Source organism: Mesoplodon bidens, assembly GCF_964165515.1.
Source record: "Mesoplodon bidens genome assembly, chromosome: 1".
Taxonomy (NCBI): domain Eukaryota; kingdom Metazoa; phylum Chordata; class Mammalia; order Artiodactyla; family Ziphiidae; genus Mesoplodon; species Mesoplodon bidens.
In genome coordinates, this window is record NC_138176.1 from 35,862,046 (window position 1) to 35,881,287 (window position 19,242).

General features: G+C 41.0%; 2 protein-coding genes across 3 annotated transcripts in view; both read right to left on the bottom strand.

Moving 5' to 3' along the window:
• Positions 1 to 18,443, bottom strand: part of MARCHF5 (membrane associated ring-CH-type finger 5) — a 56,624-nt gene extending 38,181 nt beyond the window's left edge. Inside the window, exon 1 of one of the 2 annotated variants that reach the window (XM_081225311.1) lies at positions 18,080 to 18,443. In XM_081225311.1, coding sequence (XP_081081437.1) covers positions 18,080 to 18,381 — 302 coding nt within the window. In that variant the 5' untranslated portion in view covers positions 18,382 to 18,443. The remainder of the gene's footprint in view (positions 1 to 18,079) is intronic. The other variant, XM_081225312.1, reaches the window with a different exon arrangement.
• Positions 10,195 to 11,053, bottom strand: LOC308617775 (small ribosomal subunit protein eS6-like). The gene has a single exon (XM_081235157.1). The coding sequence runs from the start codon at positions 11,014 to 11,016 to the stop codon at positions 10,267 to 10,269; it is 750 nt and encodes a 249-aa protein (XP_081091283.1). The 5' UTR covers positions 11,017 to 11,053; the 3' UTR covers positions 10,195 to 10,266.
• Positions 18,444 to 19,242: the final 799 nt, after the last annotated feature.

The window sequence follows — 19,242 nt, forward strand, 5'->3', positions numbered from 1 at the left end:
ACCAGATGCAAAGAGACAATCCTCAAGCGGCTTTTATAAGACCTAATAATTCTTCGAGGAGTGGTAAATATAGGAATATGTGAAATTCAGTGTATCTCCCATTTCAACAACATTAACCTCTTAACCTCTTGAACTTGGAAAACTAAAGTATTACAAGTATTACATAAATGATTTCACATATGGTCTCATTCAGTTTTCAACTGAGACAGAAAAAAACCCCACTCATTTCTCTTTCTGGTGAAGTATGACTATAAGAGAGAAAGATGATTAAATTAAAAAGCACAAAGGGAAGAAGAGATGAAGATATCAGGATAAATTGCTATAGGATAGTGATATGATAAATTTCGGCCTACATGTTTCCATTATAGGTATGATTGGTTTTCCTTTTTTGTGGGAATTAAATTATATTTATTATATTCAAAATCTAAAAGTCAAGTCTGGGATGCTTATATTTTAAAAAATTCTATTGAGATGGTTAATTTTTAAACATTTCCCCATTTTGCTTTTGAGGATACTTCATGAACTCTAATTTGTTCTTGTGGAATTAGGTTGCAATTCCTTATTTTTTTCTTCTCAATTAACACGAGTTTTGACACCGATTTCCATTACGGCAAATACAATTTAACTCAGTGACACCATTCACTCCCCTTTACTACCTTAAAGTTTGACTGCACAATAGGAAACTGCTAATTAAAGCTTGTCACTTACTGTGCACATTTCACTTAATTAGATAAGTGGCTTCTGTCAGAACTTAACTATGCTCAATGGGAAAGACTATATAGTCAGGTACTATATACAGGTGAGGTCTCCAGTCTGTAGAACAATATGAATTTTAATTGTGTGCTCCAATTAAAACTTCACAATTAGAATAGGGAAAAAAAAACTGAACTGAATACGTGGCAACAATATCCAAAATTGTGCTTTTGATCAGCTTTCAAATTCAGTCAGATTTCATTTGACCTACCTAGGTAAAAACTGGAGGTAGGGAGCATTTGTTTGAGCATGCCTGACCCTCTGACCCACCTCAGCCAAGCTGTCTGGGCCCTCGTGCTATCTTACGGTTATCCAGAAATGACTCCTCCTCCACCTCCTTATTCTTTAAAATGTTATTGTGGTAAAACATACATAACATAAAATTTACTACTTTAACCATTTTTAAGATTGCAATTCAGTAGCACTAAGTCATTCACAGTGGCAACCATCATCACTATCCATGATTTGACTGGGTTTCAACCTAGTTTTTTTCATAAAATTTCAATTGACAAGTATACAGCAAATAAACCAGTTATTTGAGGTGTTAGTATATATTTTCCCCATTTAACCAAGGTAATTTTGTAAATATAATTGTATACCTCTGGGAAATAAAAACCATATTTTGGTAACAAAATATAGGCAGAATATCTAGAAACTCGATTTCTAGGTTCTTTTAAGTTTTTCATATCAACAATGGAACATATATGTAGCTAAGTACATCTAGACCAGCATAATTAATCAGTATTAAGGTGAACTGAATCTTAAATTAAGCCAATTTCCAGTCATCAGGGAAAAACAAAATGAAATGTAAAGAACCTTAATAAGTTGAACCAAATGAAATTGCCTATATTTATCTGTTTTTAACTTACATAAATGGCAGCTTCATATACCAATATAATGGGAATATTTGTATAGTTATAATCCCCATAAATTCTGGATAAGTACAAGTTTATTTTTCCCCAACATTTAATAGGAAAAATTTCAAACTTTCAAAAAAAGTTGAAAAACTGTTTGGTGAACATCCATATTCTTAACACCTAGATTCTACAATTCTTATCATTTTGCTACATATGTACTTTACTACATATTCTTTCATCAATCTTATTTTTTGATGTATTTCAAAGTTTCAGACATTAGTGTACTTCACCCCTAAATAAACACTTCTACAGTTTTACTTTTTAGAAGGTACTCAACTAACATGTAAAAGAGGCACTTTCCAGATTTTTTTTCTAATTTCACAACTATGGTAGATAAGATAGTTGAACGATGATTTACAGTGAAAACTTATTAGGTGTTAAACCTAATTGGAAGTGTTAATACCCATAACCTTGTTTTTATTGTTTGATTCATAGTGACAGTGAGTATACAGCTTACAAATTTGGATTTTGAAGCTAATGCTCATTAGAGATTAACTGAAATTTTCCTATAGATATTAAAAAAAACCTTATTGATAATAATACTCTCAAAAAGTCTGATATTCAACATCTACCAACGTACCACCACCAAATTACTTCAGCTAAAAATTATAATTTAGATACAAGTAAATGTTATATAAAATGAAGACTTCTAACTTAATAGTACAAAACAAACAAGCAACTGAAAATTATAGAAATTGCCAGCAACATTTACTGAGCATTCAGTGATTTCATGTAGTTTCACTGGTTCCATGTGGTTGCACAAACAAAATAAATGGAAGATTGTACCTATCTAGAAAACCCTATAATTTAATTGGGGCTACATCCAGTAGATACAAGAAATTTAAGGTTCCAGTGAAATTACCATAGGTACATCCATTTTAAGAAGAAGGAAGCATCAATTTGGATAGATCAGAAAAGGTTTCAGGGAGGAGTGAGAGCAGAAATTAGCAGGGGCAAGTGACTTTATTGCAGGGATTCTCAAAACAAAGGTCTCAGGACCAGTAGTTCAGGATCACTAGGGAACGTGCAAATTCTCTGGCTCTACTCCAGATCTAGTAAATAAGAAACTCCAGAGGAAGAGGGCCTACAAATCTGTGATTTAACACGCTCTCAAGGTGATCCCAATATTCAATAAAATTTGGGAACTGCTGGTGTAGAAAAATGGCAGGTAAAAAAAAGCAAACATATTGGAGAAAGCAGACTGTGTGAAAGGGATAATTACTGGATTTACTTAAGGTAGAAATAATTGCTTCTGATGACTAAATATTTTTAATATAAATAACCATACAGAAAATGTTAGGTTCTAAAGAATTTATTAACTGATTTACTACCTTACTAGGTATATGAGTTTAATCTACGTAATATGGAAAGAATATTAGTCTGTGAAATAAGGGCCAGGTACATGGGAAATTAAAGCATATAAAAATGGTCACATAAATGTTTTTAGGCAGAAAGCCTGTAAGACAGTTATTAGTCTTCAGGGCTGGAAATGAGGGAGGGAACAAAGTATGTATAGGAATCTTCTCTTCCCGCATTTTAAAAAACACTTCTAATAGGCTGACCAGGAATACCACCTACGAAGGTCTTAAAATTATGCCTCCCCCTTTGCTTCCCCATACCCTACTGCCTCCTTGATGCAATCTATTTCAGCTATTTATTCTCCAATTCCCCACCTCCTTCCATTTAGGGGGAAAAGAGGTTGTTTGAAAATGATGGGTTTAGAGTTTCTCAAGATCTTAGAATAGAGGAGAGAGTAGAAGCTTGTGGTTTAATGTACAGCACAATTTCTCTTTTTTAGGGACAAAAAGTATACCATACTTTTTAAGGAAAACCACTCTTCCCTCCAACATCAGCCATGTATGTGGTTTATTTAGGCAGTTATAGTCCCACATCCCCAGCTCCAGGAAGAGTAATCCCTAGATTGGTTTAAGGGAGTATCCCATGTCCTAGATTACAGTTATTGGGAGGCTGGGCCCATAAAGCTAGTTTCATTAGATTGAACTTCAGAATTTTAGCTGGGAAAGTTGGTACACAGACTTTCTTTTCCACTGAGCCTGAAGGCAGGAAAAGTGTGAAGCTAAACGAGGGTGTGAGGCTCTGCTGCCAGGAGAGCCACAATGTGGAGCCTAAAGAACCCAGAGGAAGCTGAAAGATAGAAACTGATGACTTCGTTTGAGACATGGATCAAGCTGTGCTTAAAGCTAAATATAACCTTGCACTGTTCACTTACATAAGCCCACAGATTTTTTTTTTTTTTTTTGGTTTAACCAGTTTGGGGCAGATTCCTATCAGATACAACCCTATCTTGCTATAGATTGTGAGAAACTGGACATAAGAGATAGCCCTGAACAATCATATAATGTAGACTCTTAAACAGCTTTTATAAGGACACTATTTTTTGTCAATGGCTTTGTTTCCTACTGACTGCAACTTGAGATGAAAAGGCTTAAATAAATCTAATTTCCACTGCAAGTACTTTGAGTCTTGCAAGTTTTTCTATTTCTCACACAGGCAAAAATATGCTCCTGATTCTGGCTACTGGATCAGGTCATTTCTTAGATAAAAACAACCAACAAAGATAAAACCAAACATTTTGAAATTAAAAATTCTTACTGACAATGCTATAATATTTGCATTGCAGGATCAATTTAACTATAATTCTACTTTATTACATATTTTGTTATAGTTTATAGGATGGCAATTTTAATACCCTTAAAAGGTGAGAACTGGCTATTTGCCATTTCAAAGGACAAAGCCAAAAACCTTTCAAAGTCCACACCTAAGAAGAGGTTGTAATTTCTGACAAAATTCTAATTAAGAGTTTCTCTTTGAGTCATTTCCTCCCCTTCTTCTCTTCAATCCTCCAATCTCTCAGCAGTGTTCAGTGTGATGCAGAAGCATCATCTGAGAACTTGCTGGAAATGCAAATTTTCAGGTCCCACCCCAGACCTGCAGAATCAGAAACTTTGAGGATGGGACCCAACACTACATTTAAAAAATTTATTTATTTTAAATTTCTTTAAAAATTCTTCTTTTTTTATTGCAGTAAAATATGTAACATAAAATTTGCCATCTTAACCATTTTTAAGTGTATAGTTCAGTGGTATTAAATACATTTACACTGTTGTGCTACCGTCACCACCACCCATCCCCATAACTCTTCATCTTATAAAACAAACTCTATACTTATTAAACAACTCTCCAATGTCCTCTCTCCCAAGCCCCTGACAGCCACCCTTATACCTTCTGTCTTTATAATTTTGACTACTCTAAGTACCTCATATAATCCAGTATTTGTCTTTCTACGTCTTCAAGGTTCATCCACATTGTAGCATACTGCAGAATATCCTTCCTTTTTATGAGGCTGAATACTATTCCATTGTATGTATATATACACCACATTTTGCTTATCCATTCATTGGTCTTAGATATTAAGGTTGCTTCCAAGTTTTAGCTATTGTGAATAACACTGTTACGAACATGGGTGTACAAATATCTCTTTGAGATCCTGTTTTTAATTCTTTTAGGATATATACCCAGAAGTGAAATTGCTGGGTCACATGGTAATTCTATTTTTAACTTTTTTGAGGAATCACCAACGTGGTATTTTAACAAACCCTTCAGGTGATCGTGATACCTGAAGTTTGAGAACCTCTGCTCTGGCCATTCTTCTTTCCTTTTTCCCTTTGTAAGTTTCCTCAACTCACCATAATACAAAAATGAAATTTTATTTTACATTCAATGTAAACATTTTTAATCTATTTGGTTTTTAATTTAAATAGTAAGCAAAATGCTTGAGATCCTTTTTTCTAAGGAATAAAGCTAGCTAAATTTGGGGAAAAGATTTTGTGAGTTCAGGATATTCTAACTGGTTAAAGAACTTGGGATGCCTGAGTTCAAATTCCTGCTTACCACTTATTTTAGGTTTAATGACAATCTCTTTCAGAGTTTTTGTAATACAGGGGTTCTTAACCTGAGGTCCATGAAAAATTTACGGGATTGGTAAATTTGGATGGGAAAAAAATTAATTATACCTTTATTTTCACTAAACTCTAAATAAAATTCAGTTTTCCTTCAATGATGAATAAACAAATCATAGTAATATTAGCATACAGCAATTAGAAATTAGTACAGTGACCAGAAATTTTCCTATTACAGCTGTGCAGATCTCAAAATAACATTTAACCCACTGCTAATTTGAAATTAATTATCAGACCCACCAGTAATAGATCTTGTATTTGTTTTAAAGCTCATATTACCATGTCAGATTTTTAATATTTTGGTAGCTGTATTTCAACGTAATTTGTCCATTTCTGACCTGTATATTTTGTTTTATTCTTTCAAAACATTCTGAGAAGGAACCCCTAAGCTTAACTAAACTTCCAAAGGAGTTCTCAGCATAAAAAAGGTTTTATGTTAAAATTCCCTATTGTAGAACCCTCCTACACTGTTAGTGGAATTGTAAATTGGTACAGCCACTGTGGAAAACAGTATAGGGGTTCCTCAAAAAACTAAAAATAGAGTTGTCATATTATCCAGCAATCCCACTCCTGGGCACATACCCAGACAAAACCATAATTCAAAAAGATGCATGCACCCCTGAGTTCACAGCAGCACTATTCACCATTGCTAAGACATGGAAACAACCTAAATGTCTACCGACAGATGAATGGATAAAGAAGATGTGGTGTGTATACACACACACACACACACACACACACACACAGGAATACTCCTCAGCCAAAAAAAAAAGAAATAATGCCATTTGCAGCAACATGGATGGACCTAGAGATTATCATACTTAGTGAAGTAAGTCAGAAAGTGAAAGACAATACCATATGATATCACTTACATGTGGAATCTAAAATAGGACACAGGGCTTCCCTGGTGGCGCAGTGGTTGAGAGTCCGCCTGCTGATGCAGGGGACACGGGTTCGTGCCCCGGTCCGGGAAGATCCCACATGCCGCGGAGCGGCTGGGCCCGTGAGCCATGGCCACTGGGCCTGTGCATCCGGAGCCGGGAGAGGCCACAACAATGAGAGGCCCGCGTACCGCAAAATAAATAAATGAATGAATGAATAAATAAATAAATATAATAGGACACAAATGGACTTATCTATGAAACAGAAACAGACTCACAGACAAAGAGAACAGACTCGTGGTTGCCAAGAGGGAGGGAGGGATTGTGAATTTGGGATGAGCAGATGCAAACAAATATATATAGAATGGATAAACAACAAGGTCCTACTGTATACCACAGGGAACTATGTTCAGTGTCCTGTGAGAAGCCACGGCGAAGAAGAATACGAAGGAGAATGTACGTAGGTGTGTGGCTGAGTCACTTTGCTGTGCAGCAGAAATTAACACAACATTGTAAATCAACTATACTTCAATAAAATAAATTTTTAAAAAAGATTCTCTATTGTAAAGGATTAAACAAGTGATTATGAAACTGCTTAAGAATTGTCTGGCACATACATAACCACCAAATGAACAGTAGCAATAATGGCACCAAGAGAGATGAGAAAGATGGTGTCAACTTTACATCTATGCCTAGATTTTTTTTGTGTGTGTGTGGTACGCGGGCCTCTCACTGTTGTGGCCTCCCCCGTTGTGGAGCACAGGCTCTGGATGCGCAGGCTCGGTGGCCATGGCTCACGGGCCTAGCCGCTCCGCGGCATGTGGGATCCTCCCAGACCGGGGCACGAACCCGTGTCCCCTGCATCGGCAGGCGGACTCTCAACCACTGTGCCACTGGGGAAGCCCTATGCCTAGATTTTTATGGATGCATTCTCTTATCTAAATTAGCACATACAGCAGTTCTGCCTGGCACCCTGGTATTCAGTGGAAAAGGTCCTGGATTCCTGATCACCCCCAATTGTTCAATAGGCCAACACCACTGCTTAAGATATTTATTCAAATCCTCAATTCATTTTCTACCACCCTTCTTTTCCTTCCACTAGGTTTTCTAAATGCTGCCTGCTTGCTGATAATACACACTCACAATTTACTTCCACACCTTTCCACCAGCCAAGTTACTGCTCATTAGGTTACAGAGTAAAGGGAGATCTGGGAATTATCATGACTGGTTCAGAGATTAAAGAACAAGTTACTATTATAATATGAAGACATGAAAAAAGAACTAAACTAGACAATTCTAAAGAATATTACTTATTCCTTAAATGTATGGCCTTACTGGTACTGGTAATGTCACTAATCTGCATGTATGACATGCCACTCTTTATTAAAAAATCATTTACTTCTATGTAATTTTAAATTAAAATTATAACTTTTCCCCAATTATTGATATAAATCCTTCTCAACAGTAAAATTTATAAACAGTTATAGGAATATACATCTAATTTGCCTTAAATCAAAGAGTATTCAAGATCTCCCCCTAAATTAACTTGAACATACTTAGTATGCTCACTATTTGATGCCAGAAGAAATACATTTAAGGAACTTACAATCTAGTTAAGGAACAAATATATGCATAGAAGGATCACATCAAAACAACCACACAAAACACTGAGTGCCAAGAAATGATGCTGGTGACCAAAGGTAATACAGAAACGTGATGATGACCATAAGAAACACAGGATGAAATAGCTGAGAAGGTTTTATGAAAAGGAAGAACTACAAATGAGATAACAATTGGGGAATGAAAAGAATAAGGGTATCTGAAGTAAGAATAACAGCATAAACAACCTTAGAGATAGACATGAGCATATGATCATGGACAATGATAAAACCAATGTGGCTGGAGCAGAAAGGTTTTAAAATAAAGCCAGATATTACAAACCAGTTGGCAAAGGATGGATGACAAAGGTAACCTCACTTCACAGGGTTCATTTGTGACTAAACTAGTTTATATGATTAATTATTTTAAAAGTATATGGGGGAAAAAGGGGAGGAAACTTATCAATAGAATAGTTTCTCACTGGCACATAAATTAACTAAGCAAGATAGGTATGGTTATCTAATAAAACAGTTGGCAGTAAAGTCTACCTTTGCAGACTCAGACTGTAGGTGTTTATAGTGGATTATTAGAAAGATCTGGAAAATCATAGGCTCCTGCCTATGATCACTTTGATGAAAACTGGAGGGAAGCAGAATAGAAGAGTTCCAGAATACAGGAGTGAGAGCAATGAAACAAGCTTTAAATTGTTGTTGTTGTTATTATATATGGTGCCTTGCCAATGTATTTCCATGACTGTTTTAGGGAAAGAGAACATGTCCTTAATTCAGAAGATGCTTAGAGGGGGCTTCCCTGGTGGCGCAGTGGTTGAGAATCTGCCTGTCAATGCAGGGACACGGGTTCGTGCCCTGGTCTGGGAAGATCCCACATGCCGCGGAGCAACTAAGCCCGTGGGCCACAACTACTGAACCTGCGCGTCTGGAGCTTGTGCTCTGCAATAAGAGAGGCCGCGACAGTGAGAGGCCCATGCACCGCGATGAAGAGTGGCCCCCGCTCGCTGCAACTAGAGAAAGCCCTCGCACAGAAACAAAGACCCAACACAGCCAAAAAAAAAAGAAGATGCTTAGAGAACCATGCTCTGGTTAATAATGCAAGGAACGCCTAAATTTAACAATGGAAAAAACTGCAAACTGCTTGCTTTGTCTCAGGATTAAAAGAGTCACATCCCATGTATTCTTAAACAGGAACTATACCATCAAGAAGACTAAAAGTCCGGGACTTCCCTGGTGGCGCAGTGGTTAAGAATCTGCCTGCCAGTGCAGGGGACACGAATTCCAGCCCTGGTCCGGGAAGATTCCACATGCCACGGAGCAACGAAGCCCGTGTGCCACAAGTTCTGAGCCTGCACTCTAGAGCCCGCAAGCCACAACTACGGAGCCCGAGTGCCACAACTACTGAAGCCTGCGTGCCTAGAGCCCGTGCTCTGCAACAAGAGAAGCCACCCAATGAGCAGCCCAGGAACTGCAACGAAGAGTAGCCCCTGCTCGCTGCAACTAGAGAAAAGCCTGCGTGCAGCAACAAAGACCCAAGGCAACCAAAAATAAAAATAATAAATAAATTTTAAAAATTAAAAAAAAAGACTAAACATCCCTTTATATGTCTGTCCAGCCAAGTGGAATAGAAGTTAAAGTATTTGGATTTATCAAAGAGCTACCACAATTATGACATGTTACAAAAAAGGGAAAGGGAAATACCCCACAATGAAAGCATTCATTTACTAAGCATATATTCATGCCATGCTCTTTGTCTCTGATCTTCACAAACTCTGCAAACATAATTATTTCTGTCTTAAATAAATAAGGAAACAAAAGCCCAGAACGGTTAAACAGTCTGCCCAAGGCCTCATGGTTAAGTAGAAAGGCATGGATGCAACCTAGGCCTCAACTCTAAAATATGAGCTTTTTTGTAAATTATATCCCAATAAAAAAAAATTAAAAAATTTTAAAAACCACCAAAAACATCAGCTTTTTTCACTGCACCATGCTGCCATATGGATAGTGTATTCTGAGAAAATTTTCCACTTCTCATTTCTAAGGAAATTATAGCCAGTACAAGTAATTATGTGTTTCATTTTTTTTTTGATGTCTGATCTTATTTATTTGTTACTCTTAGAACATCTCATTTTTGACTGGACTCAGACTTAGAAGTAGAAGCTCTCAGAGAGGACAGCCTCCGTCTCTTGGCAATCTGTTCCTGGCGTTTTTCTTTGGCCTCCTTCATTCTCCTGGCCAAAAGTTTAGCATATTCTGCAGCCTCTTCCTTATTTTTCTTAGTACGCTGTTTCTTCAGAGCAATTCGCAGATGTTTGTGTTGCAGAACACGTGGAGTAACAAGACGCTGAATCTTGGGTGCTTTGGTCCTAGGTTTCTTACCTTCTTTGTTTAGGGGCTTTCTCACAACATAGTAGCAGACATCATCTTCTTTAGAGAGACTGAAAAGTTTGTGGATACTGCTAGCTCTTTTGGGCCCCAGGCAACGAGGCACAGTAGTATCAGTGAGTCCAGGAATATCCTTCTCCCCTTTTTTTACAATGATCAAATTGAGAACGCTCAGATTGGCATCCACAATGCAACCCTGTACAGGTTTGCGCTTTCTTTCTCCAGTCCTCCTTGGTCTGTAACAGGAATGCCCCTTACTCAGTAGCAGGCAGACTCGGCCATGGGTCAAGACACCCTGCTTCATGGGGAAACCCTGTTTGTTGTTCCCACCACTGATTTGGACCACATAACCCTTCCATTCTTCACCCAGAGTGTCAGCAGCAACTTCTGTGGCCATATGCTTCTCATAGAAGGTATGAAGTTTTCGTTCATCGTCCACTTCAATGAGTTTCTGGCAGCCAGTGGCCGGGAAAGAGATGTTCAGCTTCATTCTGAAGCGGCCGACCACCTCCAAGGCACCACAAAAAAGAGCTATGTGTTTCGTTTTTGCTAGGGTACTTTTAAGCAGCCATAAGGAGCTTTCACTAGAGATCTAAACCCCTGCCAGTGTACTCCAAGGTGCCATATAAATGTTACCATCTCTCATCTTATGAACTATGGCATGTAAAGAGTTGGGAAGCACGTATGTACGTGTGGCCTGTAAAGAACTGCTACATGAGTCTGGAGAAGGGGGGAAATATTTCTGGCTGAAATGGTCAGAAAAGCTTTATAAATGAGGCAGAAACTAAACTGGGTCTTGAAGAGTGGGTGGAATTTTGAAAGACAAGATGCTGAAAAGTACACAGGACAGTGAGTGAATCAGTTTGGCCTAGGCAAAACATATATACTTTATGAACTCATTCTTAAACAGAAGCAAAGCTTTAAGAAGGTAGCTGGTGCCAGCAAAATACTCACTGTCTTAAACATAATAGAGAGCACCATAAATATGATTATGGAGGGTCTTGAAGGCCAGGTTAAAGAATTTGAACTTGGGCTTCCCTGGTGGCGCAGTGGTAGAGAGTCCACCTGCCAATGCAGGGGATGCAGGTTCGTGCCCCGGTCTGGGAAGATCCCACATGCCGCAGAGCAGCTGGGCCCGTGAGCCATGGCCGCTGAGCCTGCGCGTCCGGAGGCTGTGTTCCGCAACGGGAGAGGCCACAACAGTGAGAGGCCCGCATACCGCAAAAAAATAAATAAATCAAAAAAAGAATTTGAACTTAAGCTTAATAAGCAATTAAGAAAATACAGAAGGTTTTGAGCAAATAAATATTTGGTTCTTTAGCAAGATTATTCTAGGCACTGATATGTCATAAATAGTGAAAAGACAGACACCATGATTCAACAGTGTCTCCAATGTACTTTCCCCTTCTGGGGAAATGGGATAGGGAACAGTTTCTGTTCTCAGTGAACTTCCACTTGAATGTGCATGGTGGTGGTGGTAAAGGGTATGTGTGGAAGGCTCTGAGACTTGGGATAGGTGCATTAAAAATAAAATTACTGGGGCTTCCCTGGTGGTGCAGTGGTTGAGAGTCTGCCCGCCGATGCAGGGGACATGGGTTCGTGCCCCGGTCTGGGAAGATTCCCACATGCCACGGAGCGGCTGGGTCTGTGAGCCATGGCCTCAGGGCCTGCGCGTCCGGAGCCTGTGCTCCGCAACGGGAGAGGCCAAAACGGTGAGAGGCCCACGTACCGCAAAAAAAAAAAAGAAATATTACCATACAGTGTGATGTACTAAAATGAATGCGTAAAGGTTCTATGGAAATACAGGAAGAAGTAACTCACTCTGCCTGAAGGAGCTGTGTAATGCTTCAAGGTGATACTTGAGCTGAATTCTAAACATGGGTCAGAGTTAGCCAGGGGTCAAAAGGGAGGAAGTCATCTAAAGCAAAAAGAAGAAGATGTACAGCAGGATATATCCAGAGGACAATGAAGTGCAGTGCAGAAGAGTATGGTTGGGGCTGGATTGGATTAATAGAGCTAAACCTCTTCACCAGGGCCTTGAAAGTTTAGAATTTATCCTATAGGTGATGTAGAGACTGACAGGTTTTAAAGTATGGAAACGCCATGATAATTGTGCCTTGGCCATTTCTGGTACCACTCTGTTAAGTCAAACTGGGAAATTCTGGTACCACTCTGCAAGTCAAACTGGTAGAGAAAAACTGGAGTCAGAGAAAGAATATAGTATCTGATAAGCAAGTGGATTTGGAGGAAAAAAGCAAAAAAGAAAAAAAAGATGTAGGTCTTATGGCTGGTAGACTAGAAGAATGGTCCTATCAAAGGCCAAAATTGGGAAGTCAAGATAAGTACACGCCAGGGAAATAGCAGTAGTTTAGATACGTTAAGGTGCTAGTAATACTCTGTATACACAAATGGAAATGTCTACTGGGCAGCTAGAATGCAAACACTAAAATGTGGGAAAGAGGTCAGGAATAAAGACATAAACCTGGGAGTCACTCAAATAAAGGTGATAGTGAGATAGTAAGCAGGTCTACTTTTCAGAGAAGAATGATAAGTGCTGAGGATTGAACCATACTTAATTGACTGAAGAGAGTAAAAGTAAAGTGATATATAAGAGGCGAAAAAAGTAAAAGACAAATAGTGTGGTAGACTAGAACACAGTTTCAAGAAGTTAGGGGGTAGTCGTCACCAGTTTCATCTCCACTACATATATGTCAAGGACATGTGGACCAAGAAAAAAAGTCATTAGGTTTACCGATTAAGAAATTATTGGTAACCTTCAGTATACTTTTAGTAGAGCTACGGACAAGAAAGGTGGATGAAAATCAAATTACAACAAGAGATAATAAGGAGAAAATAAGAATATAAATGTCACAAACAGGGAAACGGATTTAGAAAGAAAAAGAGTGGTAAGTTAATACAATGGATTATATATATATACTCTTTAATTGCTGTATATCACAGAACTCAGTATTTTAAAAAGCCAACTGTAGATTGATATATTTAAATTTTAGAAATATATTAAAATTTTAAATTTTTTCCCTGGCGTGTACTATGAATTACATATGGTATATATAAAAGCATTAAACAGGGCTTCCCTGGTGGCGCAGTGGTTGAGAGTCTGCCCGCCGATGCAGGGGATGCGAGTTCGTGCCCCGGTAGGGGAAGATCCCACATGCCGCGGAGCGGCTGGGCCTGTGAGCCGTGGCTGCTGAGCCTGTGCGTCTGGAGCCTGTGCTCCGCAACGGGAGAGGCCACAACAGTGAGAGGCCCGCGTACCGCAAAAAAAAAAAAAAAAAGAAAAAAAAAAAGGATTAAACAAAGACTGGAAGAACATAAACCCATTTACGATAGTGGAGTGGGGATGGAGAGAAGATATGGGACTGGGGATAGTGGCCAAAGGGGACTTTATCAGTAATGTTTCCACTTTTTACATAGAGATGGAAGCAAATACAACTAATTGCTAATGTTTTTAAATTCTAGGTATTGTTCTGTAAATGTCAAAATGGGATAGTGATATGATTGGGGAAAATATGCTTCAGAGAGTGAGAAGTTGCTTTCATGGAAACTAGAGGTGGTTATATAAATAAGAAGATAATATAGTACGTTCCCATCAGAACACTCTACAGCCTCTAAAAGGATGTACATGTGTGGTTGACAACACCCTGAGAGTGCGGATTCTAATTCACTTTGCCACTGCAGGAGGCTTGTGGGGAGCAGATGGTTCTCCCTGCTTTTCTCCCCATTGACTGTTCTGGGGACACTGGCTACATTCCTTGCCTACTCACCAGGTGCAAGTAAGTGATGCAAACAACCTCAACAAATTCCTGAGTGTTTAAGGTGAAAGGGGTACACAAAAGTCAAGTTTCCAGAAGCATCTCTCACCAGGCTTTAAACCTGAGGTTCATTTCTGCAGTTTGTTACAGTATTCTTTGTATTCTCTATACATTTAATCCTAATTTTGAGAAATAAAAGAGAAAACAAGAAAGTTTAATGGTGATAGAATAATATATAACAGACCTCTCCTTAAAAAAGTATGGCAATGAAGGGAAGGAAGAGGAACTGACCAAGATTCAGAGAACCCGATGTAAAAGGTTTAAGTTTATGAATGGTTATAATTTCAGGGCAATGATTTGTGATCCCAAATCATTCATGACACTAGAAAACCACCCACTTTCCCACCCCCTTTCTCAAACAATTTAAAAGGTTCAAATGATAAATGTATGTAAAACAGTTGCTTACTGTTTATAAAAATGAAAGGCCATCAAAATATATATCTATATATACTCTTTCTATCTACAAATACTGCAATAATAAAATTTATCAAGATAAACAATTGCTAAACTAAATTTAGTTATTCACAAAGGACAAGGCAATTGAACTTCAGCTATTAATAACTTGCTATTAATTAAAAAACCTTGAAAGACTAAGTGTATAAACTGAACATACCATCCATGTTATGTAAATATAATCTTCATTTTATTTGGCAGTTTATGGAACACAAACCTCACTAGAATTAAAGCTCCATATGAGCATTTTTGCTTATGTTCACTACCACCATATACTGAGGACCTAGAATGGTATCGGGCAAATGCACTGATATTTATTAAGTCAATTCATTAAATACAAATGTTTAATAAGCACTAAAATATACCTAATTTTAACCTAGAAGCAAAACAACAGTATATGTTATACACATTTCCTAATCTTCTGAAGGACAGAACTTGCACTGAAGAAATAAAAATAAGGGCAAGTTTCTGAGCTAAATTCTATCCCTCAAAAATTGCCACCCAAAGACCAACCTGGGGGGAAGCCAAATTCAAAGCAAGAATTCTAGGTCCTAACAAGTTGACATATTTTAGTCTGTTGGGCCTGTCAGTATTCCTCAAATGAACCCATCAAGTATCTTTGTGTTCAATTTGCATGTAAGGCCAGCCCAGATTAAGATGATACTGTAAATATGGAGATGGGTGTGTGTGTGTGGTGGGGAGAGAATTGCTACATTAGTTGGTTACACTAGAATCTTAAGTACTTTCTGTGTGCCTAACATATGAATAGCAGTTTATTGTTTTTTTTTTTTTTCTTTTTTTCTTTTTTGCGGTATGCGGGCCTCTCACTGTTGTGGCTTCTCCCGTTGCGGAGCACAGGCTCCGGATGCGCAGGCCCAGCGGCCATGACTCACGGGCCCAGCCGCTCCACGGCATATGGGATCCTCCCAGACCGGGGCACGAACCCGTATCCCCTGCATCGGCAGGCGGACTCTCAACCACTGCGCCACCAGGGAGGCCCCAGTTTATTGTTTTATAAAGTGCTTACACGTGTTCTCATTTATACAATCCTGTGAGGTAGGATACTGCCATTTTACAAATGAGGATGTAGAACCTCAGAATATAAGTCCAAAGTCACATAGCTAGTAAGTGGCAAGATGAGAATTTTAAGATTTCTGGCCAAGCTTACATCACTAAAATGTACTCTCTCTTATCCTGAAATAATCCCTTGGGATTTAGAGTAGTGGGAATTCCCTGGTGGTCCAGTGGTTAGGACTCCACACTTCCACTGCAGGGGGCCCGGATTCAATCCCTGGTCCTGGTTGGGGAACTAAGATCCCCCAGCAAGCTGCGCCGCGCGACCAAAAAAAAAAAAGTGATTTTCAACTACAATAAACATCAGGAAAGCTTTTGAAAATATACATGCTCAGGCCCCATTCTCCAGAAATCTGTGAATTAATTGGTTGTGGGCAGAGCCAGGCATCCATCCATATTTTAAAATGCTCCCCAGGCTGATTCCAACGTGGGGCCACGTTGCAAAACACTGACTTAGATAATAAAGATCTTTGAACGTCATCTTAAGAATCTACCTTGAAGTATGTCAAAAAGGTGCCGAAGATGAGGGAAGCCAGTATTATAGTCACCTGTTTCAGTACATGCAGCCAGAATTTCCATGTTTCTATTAGATGTTTTAAATGCCTGGCTAGCACTCCTTGGCTTTTTTACTTTTATGGAAATCTCCAAAGAGTGTATGAAAGCCAGATCAGCTCTTGGGCACAAAAGCTTTTCTAAAAGTCACCTACATAAAAGTGAAAGCAGCAGGCCCTCAGAGGGGGAAAACAAAATTAATTACAAAATACCCAGCACCAGAATAGCGTCTCATTTGATTGGAATTGGCAGTGGCAGAAAGTGGTCTCCTGTGGGCATATTTCAGTAGTCCTATATAATTTGCCAGTATGGTAAATTATAATTTACCTCGTAAAACCTGGTAAATTATCAAACCTCTAGACAACTGGGGAAAATGACAAAATTTCATACATTTGTTCATTAAAGAAATATTTACTGATGACCTGCTTAGTGCCAGGCTCTGCTGTAGGTTTCAAAATAAATAATGATGCGTAAGTTTCTGCCTTCCGGGAGCTTGTAAACTACTTACATAAAAAGGGGTTAGTCAATACAACTTGACTTGAATGCTCCCCTCAAACAAGGGCTGGATTAATCACTGGGTCACCCCAACTGAAAAAGTCAGTACATGATTTCTATCAACTTAGATGTCTCAAAATTCTAAGCTCCAAAGGAAATGCCTGTCACTCTGGAAGATGTACTCTTGAGTGACTTGTGTTCTGGGTGTGATCCAAACAGCATTTAACTGGGTATAATCTCATTTAAGGTTGGCCTTTCATTGCCAACCCTACAGTTGGACTTTTCCTCAGTACGAAGACCTGTACCACACGCTGAACTGGGTGGCAAATGGTCTACTGAGAGTTGTAGGCAACCAAACATGCATTAGCTTGTAGCACTGGCTAGACCAGGAAGTGATGTCGTGGCTTAGGGGAAAATGTGGAGTAAGGGTCTCCAAAAACTCGTGGTAGAGCCTAGAATTTCAACAGCAGAGGGCGGTGCAGCCGATTTCACAGAAAGAGTTTTACCGACTGGAGCCCCCCCCCAGGAACTTACCCCATGAGAAGATGAAACTTTCTCAGTAAACTCAACGAATGGTAAAATACGCTAAGTGTTCAGGGCTGGACTTACGGCTGTTTTCCATAACCTCTACTCTGGTCTGACCGTTAAAGTCCCTTGCGGCTACTCTTGCCCTTATAGTTTGGGATGGGGATGGGATGGGGGAGGAAGGAGGAATGAAGTCAGTCTATCAGGCTTTCCAAAAGAATGCTTATCCTTGGTTTTTGGAAGGAGTGTACAAATTGGAGGGGGATCACTCCCCAGAGAACGTCTGGTCCTTCTTGCCAGTGACAGCGCTGACAAACACGTTACAACACAGTTTGGGGGGAGGGGAGGAGGACAGTAAGAAGAAGAAACTAATTCTCTGGGTTCACACGAACCCCTCTCACTTCGCAACGGCGCTCGGACAAAACCAGACACCAATCCGTAACTAAGTTTCGCTTTAAGTCTACGCACCCAGGCCGCCCGCTCCGTCCTCCCCCCAGTACGGACTCCAAACTTTCTGCCCCTCACTCGGCCCCCAGGCCGTGGAACTCCTCCCGGCAGGCTAGGCTCCGCTCCGAAGAGCCCCGAGGCCCGGCCCGCGTCCTCCCCCAAGGCTGCCCGTACCTGTCCAGCATCTGCTGTAGGGCTTGGTCCGGCATCTTCGTCGGAGGCGGCGCACTCGCCTCCCCAGTGGGCCCGGGCCCAGGGACAATAGCACTGAGAGGCGGCGGAGTAGGCCTCAGTCCGGCGGCAGCCGCGAACGCCCCCACCCAGCCTCCCGGGGCGGCTCTGCGAGCCCGACGGTGGCGGTGCGCGGCCCGCGGGCGTCGGGAGGAGGCGGTGGGGAGCGAGGAGGAGGAGCCTGGGGCGGGGAGGCGGCGATTGCGGCCCGGGTTCCTGCCCGTCGGCCCAGGGTTCCGGTCCATGGACCGCGGGCGCCGAGTTGCTGCCGGCGGAGGAGCTACCTTTGTGAGGTAAGAGTCACCACTTCAGTGCGCGCCGGGGTCACGACGTAAGGCGGCCCAGAGCAGCCTGGGAGATGTAGTCCTCGGACCGTCCCCGCAAGAGGCTGCCCAGCCCGCCCCGACCACCGCCGTCGCGCCCGCCGCCGCCCGGCCGGCGCCCTCCCGTTTCCTTCCTCCAGGGGGAAAAATGTCTTGCGGGCCGCTTTCCAGGAAGCAGCGGGATGTGCCGCTCCACCGTCAGTAGCATCAAGGTCAGCCCTCCCTGCCTGTTTTTTTTCTCTCAGCTCTCGTGCTCAGGTGGGACCGAGCCAGGTGAGGGGGGGGGCGGGCTAAAGGGCCATTTCTCGGCAGGGTCCCCAGTCGCGGCCGCGGCGTCGGGGCGGGCCGTGGCGGGGGTGGGGGTAGCAGAAGCCCCTTCTGAAGCCCTCGGCGCTGGGGCCAGCGTCGGCCGTGTCTGAACCCATTTTGAGGAGTTACGCAACCCCCGTGAGGGGTCGGATGCTCTAGTACATGAGGTTATTCCTGAGGGGTCGGAAGGGCAGTGGCTGCCTAGACGAGGTGGTTCCCACCAGAACCTCTCCGTGTATGTTTGCCCGACGGGGGGGTGGGGGAGAGGGGCGGGGTTATGGGGGGAGTTTATTCCCTGCCTCTCTAGGAACCTTCTAAAATGTGCCTGGGCTTTCAAGGGCTCGCCACTAGTCTCCAAACGGAACGTGTTCGTGAATAAACAGCTCTTGCTTACTCAGCTGTGGGTCGTCAGGGGTGTTTGTTTCTCTCCCTGCTGCTGGTCGCTGTTAACCATTTCTAGTCGCCTTGACACCT